At 40.5% G+C, this 12,290-nt stretch overlaps 1 protein-coding gene across 1 annotated transcript; it reads right to left on the reverse strand.

Moving 5' to 3' along the window:
- On the reverse strand, nt 5,670-6,318 carry LOC109130565. Its single transcript, XM_019240250.1, has one exon. The coding sequence runs from the start codon at nt 6,259-6,261 to the stop codon at nt 6,019-6,021; it is 243 nt and encodes an 80-aa protein (XP_019095795.1). The 5' UTR covers nt 6,262-6,318; the 3' UTR covers nt 5,670-6,018.

Below are 12,290 nucleotides of genomic sequence, written 5' to 3' on the forward strand. Positions count from 1 at the left end.
ATCAAATGCAATGATATTTACAAGTGAAGGTGATAGTGGTACCTTAGGGATTGTGGAAGTAGTTGTCCAAATCCTCTTGCATGCTGTCATAGGAGTAGTTGGGGTCGTGCTGGTGACTTGGAGGTGGAGATTGGGGCGGCTCGATGATGGGAATCAACCGGGACTCGGTCGAGTACGTGCTCGAGTGGGGGGGTCGAGCTGGACCACGAGTCTCCTTTTCTTCTTCTATCTGGCCTCCCTTGCTTCCCTGATCATGAAAATACCAAAACTAAAATCAAAATACCAAAAACCTTAAACAATATGTACATGGATACCTTAGGGACTTCCTCCCTAGTGAGCTTGTTTAGAGTCACTAAGCTTGACTTTTGATTGCCTTCTTAGGCTTTGTTTAGATACCAAGGAGGTGATGAAATCCCCCCTGGTTCGACTTGGTAACCTTGGTGTTCCTTCTTGATCACTACTTCCTTAACACTTGAACTTTGTTTCTTCTTAAGCTTGAGTCTTAGTCTTGCCTTCTTCAAAGACCTCTTGTTCAGCTTAACTTGGAGTTCCTTCACCAAATTAGTCAGTTCTTGAAGAGAATTCTTAAGCCTCTCCACTGATTCTTCTTGAAAGGATAGCTTAGCACTTGAAGGTGTTTCTTTACTTGAGACCTCATGATCCTCGTTTCTTTTGATAATGTAAGGTGGATCATTGATGGAAGGCAGATTAGTAGGGTTGTTAATGTAAAATTTCATAGTGAAGTCTTCAGTCAGGTGGAGCTTAATAGTCCCCATCTTCACATCAATTACAGCCCCAGCTGTGGCTAAGAATGGCCTTCCCAAGATAAGAGGGTCTTCAGGCTCATGTTCCATGCTCATGATTGCAAAATCAGTTGGGATCCTTGCTTCTCCTATCTTGACTGGGAAGCTCTCGATCACTCCAACCACATCCCTCTTGGACCCATCTGCTAGAGTGATATAGAAGTTGCTTGCCTTGAAATCTTCATAACCTAACTTCTCAGCCACTGAGTATGGCATCAAACTCACTGAAGCCCCTAAATCACAAAGGCACTTGTTGAAATGCATGTAGCTGATGGAGCAGGGTAGGTTGAATGAGTCTGGATCCTTAAGCTTTGTTGGGATAACAGCTTTCCCAATCTTTTTCAAATCCCTCATGTCTTGATCATGAGCCTTCTTCTTTGACATCTCAAGCAAAAAATCTTGATAGAGAGGATATGGAGCATACTGTTCCAAGGCAGGTCCTCTCTCTTCTTCTTGGTAAGCAATGATGACCTCTTGTATGGCCATCACTTCCTTCTTCTCAATCACAGCTTCTTCCTTCAAAGCTTTCTCTTCCGCTTGTTGTAAAGCCATCTTTTCCTTTTGCTCAATGATCTCCCTCAGTTCCCTTATCTTTTGTGCCTTGAAACGTCCTGGGAATGGTAGAGGTGGCTTGTAAGCAGGAGGAATGTACTTAGCAGGCTTGACAGCTTCTGTGTCTTCAACTCGATCGACCACTCGATCAGGTACTCGGCCGTGTGTGTGGTCGAGCACCTGGTCGAGTTGTTCTTCTGCTTCAGTCTGCTCAGTAAAACCTTCACTCTGGGCTTCAATTAATGACCAATCCTCCCCAACTTGAACTTCACTGTCCCCAGTGACTTCCTCTTCAAAGAGATGAATGGCTTTGGCAGTAAACTCCCTTGGGTTTTGAAGTTGGGTTGGTGTAGGAGAGGAAGTAGAAGCCATGCAACTCTCCATGTTCGTGATTGTAGAGCTCAGTCTCTCCAACTGGTTATTCAGTCCAGTAGAATAAGAATTCAACGTTTGGTGCAGCTCAGCAAACTGCCTTGCTTCCTCAATCTGCTTAGTGGCTTGCCCAAGCAACAATTGTTGCATCATAGCTCTTAAGTCAGGTTCTTGAGCTTGTGAGGTCTGGAATCATGGAGAAGGATACAACTCAGCCTGGTATACTGGTTGATGTTGCATGGGTATGTAATNGTGATCTCCCTCAGTTCCCTTATTTTTTGTGCCTTGAAACGTCCTGAGAATGGTAGAGGTGGCTTGTAAGCAGGAGGAATGTACTTAGCAGGCTTGACAGCTTCTGTGTCTTCAACTCGATCGACCACTCGATCAGGTACTCGGCCGTGTGTGTGGTCGAGCACCTGGTCGAGTTGTTCTTCTGCTTCAGTCTGCTCAGTAAAACCTTCACTCTGGGCTTCAATTAATGACCAATCCTCCCCAACTTGAACTTCACTGTCCCCAGTGACTTCCTCTTCAAAGAGATGAATGGCTTTGGCAGTAAACTCCCTTGGGTTTTGAAGTTGGGTTGGTGTAGGAGAGGAAGTAGAAGCCATGCAACTCTCCATGTTCGTGATTGTAGAGTTCAGTCTCTCCAACTGGTTATTCAGTCCAGTAGAATAAGAATTCAACGTTTGGTGCAGCTCAGCAAACTGCCTTGCTTCCTCAATCTGCTTAGTGGCTTGCCCAAGCAACAATTGTTGCATCATAGCTCTTAAGTCAGGTTCTTGAGCTTGTGAGGTCTGGAACCATGGAGAGGGATACAACTCAGCCTGGTATACTGGTTGATGTTGCATGGGTATGTAATTGAACATACTGTTGTGGTACATCATTACTGACTCGAACAGGGACTCGGTCGAGCACAGGCTCGAGTGGGTGGTCGAGTCGACTGGGAAGTAATGGCTATTTGGATCCGGCTTCTGGCTCGATCAAGTGCTCGATCACAGCTCGGTCGAGTGGTGGTCGAGTTGGTGGTCGAGCTGGTACCTGAAACTCAATCACAGACAAGCAGTAGAAGAAACGAGATCAGTAGTGAACAAGTGGATAAACGAACTTAATCTTAGACTTCTTTTGATCCTAATTGTCACAAAAACACACTCAAATGGGCAACAGCGCCAAATTGAAACTGACTTTCTTTGTGGTGTATGAATGAATGATGTATGGAATGATGATGTATGGAATGAATAGAAGTCAGGGTGTTTCAATTCCCCTTATGCAGTTGCAGTATAAGAGGTGTCAATCCTATCTGAGTGATTGTGAACAATTAAGATGTGCATATGAGTCTAAGTCAAGCCAATTGTAAAGATTGTTTGTCACTAACAATCCTAAAATGAGATATGAAATGCAGAAAGTAAAAACAACTAGAACAAGATACTAAATGCAAACAGAACAGACAAATTAAAGCTATAATGAAACTAGAACAGAGATAGACACTATGCTAATGAACTAATGCAAGACAAGTAATGAACAGGAAACTACGTGAATGCAATGGAAATGAAACAGGAATGAAACAAGACAATCACAAATCAAAAACACAAGTTCTGGGGATGAACTCGAGCAGCACTCGACCGAGTGTAGGTCGAGTACGTGGTCGAGCTAGACTTAAACGTGAAAACAGAGCAACACAAGAAAAACAGAGCAATGCAGAAACTAATCAAACAACAAGCAAGCAATGATATTTAGACTAAGATTTCAATAAACAAAGAAGGCCTTGAGGAGGGATTCATGGGCTGAGCTAATCATTGTGGTTATCTAACTTGGTCAACAAATCTCAAGCAAACATTGAGCTGATCTCTAGACATACTATTCTAAGACATGTTTAATCCACTCTCATGGCAAGAAACAATCAAACCTATGCATTTCTAGACTTGTTCTCACAAAGAAAAGAATCTACACAAGCAGGCATTAAGCAATACATCTCAAACCAAACAAGACTTCTAATCTCTTAGCAAGCCTAATGGTAAGCTCTAGATCTAGCCTTATCTATGCTCCTTAGACATTGGTGTGATGCTAAGATGCTTGAAATCAAACCCTACCTTCTCAGATATAGGATCAGCATTAAGATCATCTAGCCTAGAAGAGATCTACAACAATCAAGCTTGACCAAATCAAACAAACCACAAGATCAACCCAGCCTAACCCATCCTCAAGGTCCTAAACAAACTACTCACAAGAACACATGGTGAAATATGTCAAAAACCCAGAAAATAATGAAACTTGCATCATTAGAAAGATGAAACAGAGATCTACAATATTGATGAAGGAATAAAACTCGAAATCTTAATACTTTGAAAGTTATGAAACAAACAAAATATAAGAATCTAGTCTTTCTCTCTCAAACAAGTACAAAATCTAAAAAAAAAAAAAAGTGCAAAAGGAATAAAATCTAAAAAAGGTAAAAACTAGGTTTTAGACTCTCTAAAAAGCTGGACTCTTTGGTGGCTGCAGGTACAAGGGCCTTATATAGGAGGTGAGGTGGAAGCCCTAAAAATACAAAAAGTCAAAGTAGTCAACGGCTCGGTCAACTCGACCAGTGCTCGGTCGAGTGGCTGGTCGAGCTGGCTTCTCTCGTGCATTCTCCACTCGGTCGAGTCCTCCTCAGCACACGGTCGAGTGGTGGTCGAGTGGTGCGGTCGAGTTGGACTCCGGACCTTGATTCTACAGCCTTAACTCTCTTGTTTTCTCCTCAGGATTGCTTCACTTCTCCTCAGCATTGCTTCCATGCTCCTTAAGCTCCAAAATCACCTGTTTATGCATGAAAAGATGCAAATGCAATGCAACTATACTCTAATGCATGATTAGTCCTAAAGCTACACAATAATGGCCTAAATGGATAGCAAAAAGATGCAAAAGTTGTGAATAAACTAAGGGAAAACAAGGTAAAATATATGAACATCAGTGGACGTGCGGTCGAGCTGATTGTGGACGTGCGGGCGAGCTGATCGTGGAGGCGCGGGCGAGCTAATCGTGGACGTAGGGGCAGTGCGCGGTATGCAGGACGTAGGATGCCGGGCAGTGCGCGGTACGCAGGACGCAAGACGCCGGGCAGTGCGCGGTAGTCAGGACGCAGGACGCCGGGCAGTGCGCGATACGCAGGGCGCAGGGCGTCAGTCAATGCGCGGTACGCAGGACGAAGGATGCCGGGCAGTGCGCGGTACGCAGGACGCAGGATGCCGGGCAGTGCGTGGTACGCAGGACGCAGAACGCCGGGCAGTGGGCGGTATGCAGGACGCAGGACGCCGGGCAGTGCGCAGTACGCAGGACGCAGGACGCCGGGCAGTGCGCGTTGAGAGGTCTTGGGCGTGCGATGTGCGGCAATTGCGTATAGGATGGTGTGAGATGGTTAGGGCTATGCGCATAGCGCCTACAGCTATGCGATTGATTGAGGCAATGCCAGCTACACGATTGGGGAACGTAGCGCCTACGTCTACGCCATTGATGGACGGAGCGCCTAAGGTTCCGCGATTAGGGGGCGTAGCGCCTACGGCTACGCCATTGGAGGACGGAGCGCCTACGGCTCCGCGATTGCTGAATGTGGCGCCTACAACTGCACGATCTCCTGGAACAGTTTCTTGGTGGTGTGCCTTCGACTGCGTCTTCTTTGGTCCTATCGGCGCCTTAAGATTGGTTCTTCGTAGCAAAGGTGCGCCCCCATATCGTTGGCCTAGGAAATGCGACGCGATCCATGGGAGACATGCTTCTGGGTTTTCGGAGATGTCGACGCCTTCATCGCTGGAGAGATCGGTGTGAGACATGCTTCTGGTTTTCCGAAAACGCCTTTGTCTTCAAACTCTATTCGTCAAATGAAAGGATTCCGTCTAGCCCCACGTTGGGCGCCAAATTATTGATGTATGAAATCGACAATATAAATAATATGGATCTTATTGGGGATAAATCGGAACAGGTCCTTTTATTAACGTAGAATTCAAGAGAAGGGTTTACAGAAAATGCAATCAAGTTCTAAGCGCAATTAATACGAATATAAATGCTCTTTTCTCTCTGATTGCCAAGATTTCGGCTCCAAAGTTCTGACAATGACCTCTGGTATTTATAGTGGGTCATCGACCTAGGGTCCCCTCTGTCTCTTCCGTAAATGACGATTTTGCCCCTTTGGCCAGATGGGCCAGATTCATAACTTTAGATCTTAAATTTCTTGAGAATCTTCTATTTGGGACTCCTAGAATGTTGGGGGCGAAGCCCATATCCAGAGAAAAAGAAAAAAAAAAGTGACAATTGTTGATTAGTGACCACGTCCCCTTCTGCTCGGCCCGGACGCTAACTGGTAAGCAAAACTCTTCCCCACAGTATGTTGACTTGTCGAGCTGTTCTTCACCTTCATGGTCGCTGAGGATTGATGATCATGTCCTTTAATATCTCTCAACGGCGTCGATCGTAGAGCTCTGCAATCAACTCTCTCAAGCATCAATGACGATACCACTAGTAACAAGATCATATACAACACAAACACATTCTTCTTCTCCATTTTTAGAACTTTTTTTTTTGGCTTCTTTCGTTAGTTTCTTCTTCCTTTCTCTCTTCTTTACTTCTTCTCTTTTTAAGTTGAGGTTAAGTAAGAATAGCTTCGTGAATATATATATATATATATATATATATATATATATGCGATTGTGTTAACGTGTGTAAGCGAAGGGCATTAATTCTTGACCAAGAATGTTTGACTCTTTGATTTTGTGTATCGCGTTTTTACATATTTAATTTGAAGTCATTCAATCTTTTACTATTTAAAACAAAATTATGTGTATTCATATTACAAGTGAATAACTAATGAGTTTCTCTAACTACCTGCTTCACCACAAGAGATGTTGTTGAACTCTGTCTCTCTATGACTTTCATTCAAAGTTGAAAAAAGACATTTGTTTTGTAAGAAGTAAAAAAGTAGGAATTGAAAAATAGTTAGCAAAGACGTAAAAAGTGGAATTTTAATTGGTTAGTAGGAGACCAATGGGTAGACTTATTGAAGGAACAACAATTTTTTCTTTGAGTGTGTGAGATCTGTCAACTTTTGACTTTTTTTATATTCTTCATAGTAGGTTAGGATTAACACGGTGTGATGTCATGATCAGATCGATTCACGTTCGTTAAGAGGGCAAAATTCAAAACGATGAAATTATAGTCGCTAACGACTGATGACGCGACCTCACTTACCAACTCTTACTCTTCATATGTCCGTACCACTTCTTAACTTTTTATCTCACTAGATTAGATGTCAAGACTTTCAAAACAAATTGTTTAAAGTTGTTGATCTCTATGATTCAAGAACTTTATGAGTGGTCCTATGCTGTTTTCTATTTGATAGAGTCAATACTGTTAATCTTAGGCAATCGGTTTTGCTTTGAAAACAAAAACAAAACCTAATTAAGTGAACCGAACCGAACTGAAGTGTTGTTAGTATGCCTAGAAGGTAAGGACTACTCGGTGTAAATGCAGATTATGGAACAACTCGCTGTGAGGAACAAGTCGTTGTGCCGAACAGAGCGTTGTATCAATCAGGAAGTTGCATCATATCACAACGTTCGAGGTGCTGACGTGGATGTGTGAGCTGACGTGGCAAGACGTGAGTGGATGTGATGATGTGTCGAGGAAAGATGATGACTTGGCATTGAAGATAGAGACGAGATTGTTCTTGGAGATATGAAGAATATTCTCCATAGGAAATTAAGAAAAGGATAAACTTGAGCAGCAAGCAGTTTCCTTATCCTTGGAAATATGAAGAATATTCTCTACAACAAATAAGGAAAATATAAGGTTGAGAGCAAACAGTTTCCTTATCCCTTGATACTTGGAGATTCGCTTTCTAGGATTTCTCAAGTCATGTATATATATTCTAGGAGTAGCCCACGAGCCAAGTTGAGCACTCTAGAATATTGATACAGTTGTAAACTTCGAATCCAGAAAAATAAGGCTTAGAAGGTGTGTTCCTAGTTCTCTGTGACGTTAATCAGGGAGGTGATTAAGTGCGCAGAGAATTGTTTTTCTTTCTCTTAGATTTACACTGGTGAGAGTTTAGATAGAAAACAGAGAGAGGGTTGGTTTTCGTCTCTTATAGATAAAAAGAGAGAGGGTTGTTTTTCTTCTCTTAGATCTACACAGGGTATTGTGTTAGATAGAAAAGAGAAAGTTTCAGATTCATTCTTAGTCGGGATCAATCCTATTGGGTAGAATAGGTTGAGTAAGGACCGATACAAAATGGTATCATTGTAAGAGATAAATTTTGTTAATAAGATTGAAGAGAAAAGCGTTGGCGTGGAGCGTTCCAAGTGTATATCAGTGTGTTGTGTGTCTCTATACCTTTACAATTGGTATCAGAGCGGACGCCTGATAAAAGAATTGTTTATCTTTTCAACAGGTGAAACTTATATTTTTTCTTGATCTTAACCTATGAATGAATGGATGATGACAAACAAAGAAACATAGGCTAAGAAGATCAACAGATGGTATGCAAGGTGTTTCAATACTCATATGATGTTGTAGCATAAAAGATGCCAATCTATAAAGAGTGTGATGTGTAAGCAGTCAAGATGTGATCAATGCATTCAAGTTAAGCCAAATATCAAGTTGATTTATTTCTAACAACCTAATGACAATAATAAATTGCAGAGTGTAAATCTACTAAGAACATATACTAAATGCAAGATATATAGTAACTGAAACAAAGGTGAATGCATTGAAACAGGAATGAAACTAGGAAGATGCAGAACTCTGGAAAGGATCTCGACCTAGCACTCGGTCGAGTGCATGGTCGAGTGGGGGGGGGGTCGAGTGGACTTCCGGATGAAGAACAGAGACAAAACAACAATCAAAACAGAGCAAAATGAAAGTAAATCAAACAGGAAGCAAATAACAATACTTGAACTAGGAAATCAATAAACAAGGAAAGGTCCTAAGGATGGATTCATGGGCTGGGCTCAAGCTATGATTATTTAGACTGATCAACAAACCTCAATCAACAAAGAGGTATCTCTAGACAATGATCTTCTAATATATGTTAATCCATTCTCATGACAATAACAATCAAGCTTAAATACTTCTTAGACCTAGCTCTCACTAGCTATTACATATAAAAGCATGCATTAAACAATCTGATCATCAATGTAAAAAATCATTTAAAACATCTAATCTCTTAGCATGCTTCATGATAATCTCTAAAATTAGCCTTATCTAGCAACTTAGACATTGGTGTGATGCTAGGAAGCTTAAAATCTATTCTTACCCTCTCAGTATAAGAATAGCATAGAGCATATCTAATCTAGAAGAGATGTATAACAATAAAGCTTGATCAATCTAAACACCCATAACCTTTATCCAGCCTAATCCATCCTTAAGATCCTAAGCCATTAATCAGATCTAAAAAATCATCATGAAGAACACAAACCCAGAAATTAATGAAACTACCATGATTAGAAAGATGGGATAAAGATGAACAACTTAATACAAAGAAGTGAAAGCAAATACTCAACAGATTCAAAGTTATGAAAGTTACAAATCTATGAAAATCTAGAGAAAAGATAAGAGATGATGAAATAATGTAAAACTAGCTAAAAATGGTAAAAACTAGGTTATGAGGTGTCTACAGGGTCTGCCTTTTCGGCCACAAGTGCCAGCACATATATATAGTAAAGAGAGACAAGCCCTAGTTAGCTAGAGAAGACAACAGAGATTCGGCTGGAAATGCTCGACCATGTGCTCGGTCGAGTACATGGTCGAGTGGTTGGTCTGTCACGTAGCTCGAGTCTTCGTTCTGGGATGATATCCTTTCAGTAAAATCGGGATAACTCTTGCACTACACCTCTGATTGATTTGAAACTACCGGTTGTAGAAAGTTAACGCAATTTCCTACAACTCTCATGAAGGATGTGGAAGCTGAATCGCAACAGAAGATCTTCATTTGAATGGATATTTGAGGAGCTCGTTATGAATCCGACCACGTACTCGACCGTGTGCCTGCTCGAGTGGTGTGGTCGAGTGCCTTCTTTTCCCTTCCTGATACGTCCAATCCTCTTGTTTAGCTCCAGAAATAACACCAAGTCTTTCGTTATCCTTTTAGAGCTCCATAACACCTAATAATACTCCAAATGCACAAATGTATGCAATGCATGCTTCTAAACATCCTAAGTGCATATTTGGATAGAAATGGCTATAGAACTTAAGGAATCACTTCTGTATGATGCAAAACATGAACTAAACAATGCCTAAATATGGTAAAATATAGTGACATCAACACCCCCAAACTTAGTCTTTACTTGCCCTCAAGCAAACAAACAAGACAACGAGAGGGAAGTGACGTTTGAAAATGGGATATGAGAATCTAAAACCTGCTAATAAACTAGCTAGAATCAATATCCAAGTTAATAGTACTATGATGCAAGGTGAATGAGCTATACTTAAAAATTTTAGACAAGCCTTTCACAACCTTAACTGATTCTAGCCTTAGACTTCCACATGAATTCAAATCAGTCATTTCCTTTCACATTGATTAAACAAGAACATGAATCAGATTATGCAATGTTTAAACTCATTTGGCTTGGTAATAAGGGTTTATAGACAAAAATGGTCTCTCTTTTGAGTTGGGCTTATCATTAAGAAGGTTTCTCTCACAAAAAGTGGATTGAGCTTTAGAAGAAGGCTATAGGTAAGATCACTTAGACACATACAAGAACAGAACCTTGTCTACCCAAAGGTACCCAAAGTGTTTGTTCCTAACATTCTAATCCCATAATGTCCTAATTCTACCCTTTAACTTCTTCTTTTCTCTTTTTCCCTTTTCTCTTTCTATTTTTAAGTCTTAGGAGATGTTTATTACTTAGTTTCTCTAGTGGAATGGGGGTTTCTTTCTTATTTGCTAAGGCTCTTTCTCTTACTTGTTTCCCAAGTCATAAAGCTTTTTCTTTCTTTCTTTTCTTTGACCAGAACCTTATTTGAAACTTTTACTACACCCCATTCTTTCACTTAGAGTTTGAATTTTCTTGAAAATACTTCCCTCCTAAGGACTTTACCATTTTCTTTCTCTTTTCACTCTTATCTTTTCTTTTTGAACACACCAAGTCCCAAACCCAAAATTTAAACCGCCTAGTCCTATCTAGTTTGAAAAATGCAAACTAGAACTACACAAGGTTTTATTCTTGTCAGTTCAAACCTAACACTTTCTACCAAGCTCAATCCCAAAGTAGGCCTCACACACACAAGAATAAACATGGCTTGAAAGAAAGGTTGGTTATGGGTGGGGAAAAACTGATTCGATGATGAAATCAGCTACTTGGATCAACAAGAGTGGTAAAAATGGGAAATATAATCCAAATATGTATAAAGTATCCATGAGTTTAAAACAATTAGGTTCTTATAAATAGGAAATGATTTCAAATCACAACATGCTTCAGTTTAGACAGAATGCAATATAGGAATTCTAGACTTGGTTCAATCTTATGTTTCTAACCACTCAACTAGCATCAAAGTACTATTAACTTGGGCATTGATCTAGTTTAGTGAATTTAAACAAGTTAACAAGGCTGAACTCATCATAAATCCCCAATACAGTTTATAAAATATGCTAACAAGATCCTAATATGCAATGCAAACTACATGAACACTCTGTTTTTAAAAGATTTTTGTGAAAATTTTCAAATTTTTAGGGTTTTTCTATGCCTTAGATGCAATGCAAATACTAATATGTTTATGCCAAAAATTAGAGATAAGAAAATAGAAAACAATGTCAAATGTCATCTCAAACCCTCCCCCAAACTTAAATTACACAGTCCCTTGTGTAAGAAAAATTTGGAAAAGGATTCAAGAATCAAGAAACAAAATAAAAACAAGAAATGCAATGGTATATACAAAGATAGAGTTGGAGTATTACTTGGGATGGGCTGAGGGTGGGATTCATTTCTTTGAATATCACTAAGTGCTTATATTCCCTTCCTATTACCTGACCAACCATAACACTAAAGAAAACAAGATCAAAATAACAAGAAACTTAGACCAATATGTACAAGAATACCTTTGGGACTTCCTCCCAAGTGAGCTTGTTAAAGTCTCTAAGCTTGAATTTGCATACTTCTTATGCTTTGGAAGGGTCATAGAGAGGTGATGAAGTCCCCTCTGTTCTTAAAGATTGCATTGCTCCTCTTATTCCTGGGTCAATGCTAAAAGAGCTTTGTCTGCTAATAATACTCAGACCTTGCCTTGCTTTCTTTGGAGAGGAACTTCTTACTTTACTATGGAGCTTCTTGATTTGTCCACTTATCTCCTCATCCTTAGTTGTTAACTCCCTCACTGAATCATGTAGAATGTTGACAGTTTGAAGCTCAGACAAACCATCAGAGGAAGGATTTCTTGGCTCTTGTTGTTGGTGAAGCTTGGGGATGAAGTCTGGGCATTTTGGGTGACTTGGTACCACTCGGTCGAGTGACCTAAGGTGCTCGGTCGAGTGGTAGGTCGAGTTGAAGGCCGAGTGACCTAAAATCTCTGTTTCTACCCCATTCACACCCTCAAAGATTT

The sequence above is a fragment of the Camelina sativa genome, chromosome 18, assembly GCF_000633955.1.
Source record: "Camelina sativa cultivar DH55 chromosome 18, Cs, whole genome shotgun sequence".
In the NCBI taxonomy this organism is placed as follows: Eukaryota; Viridiplantae; Streptophyta; class Magnoliopsida; order Brassicales; family Brassicaceae; genus Camelina; species Camelina sativa.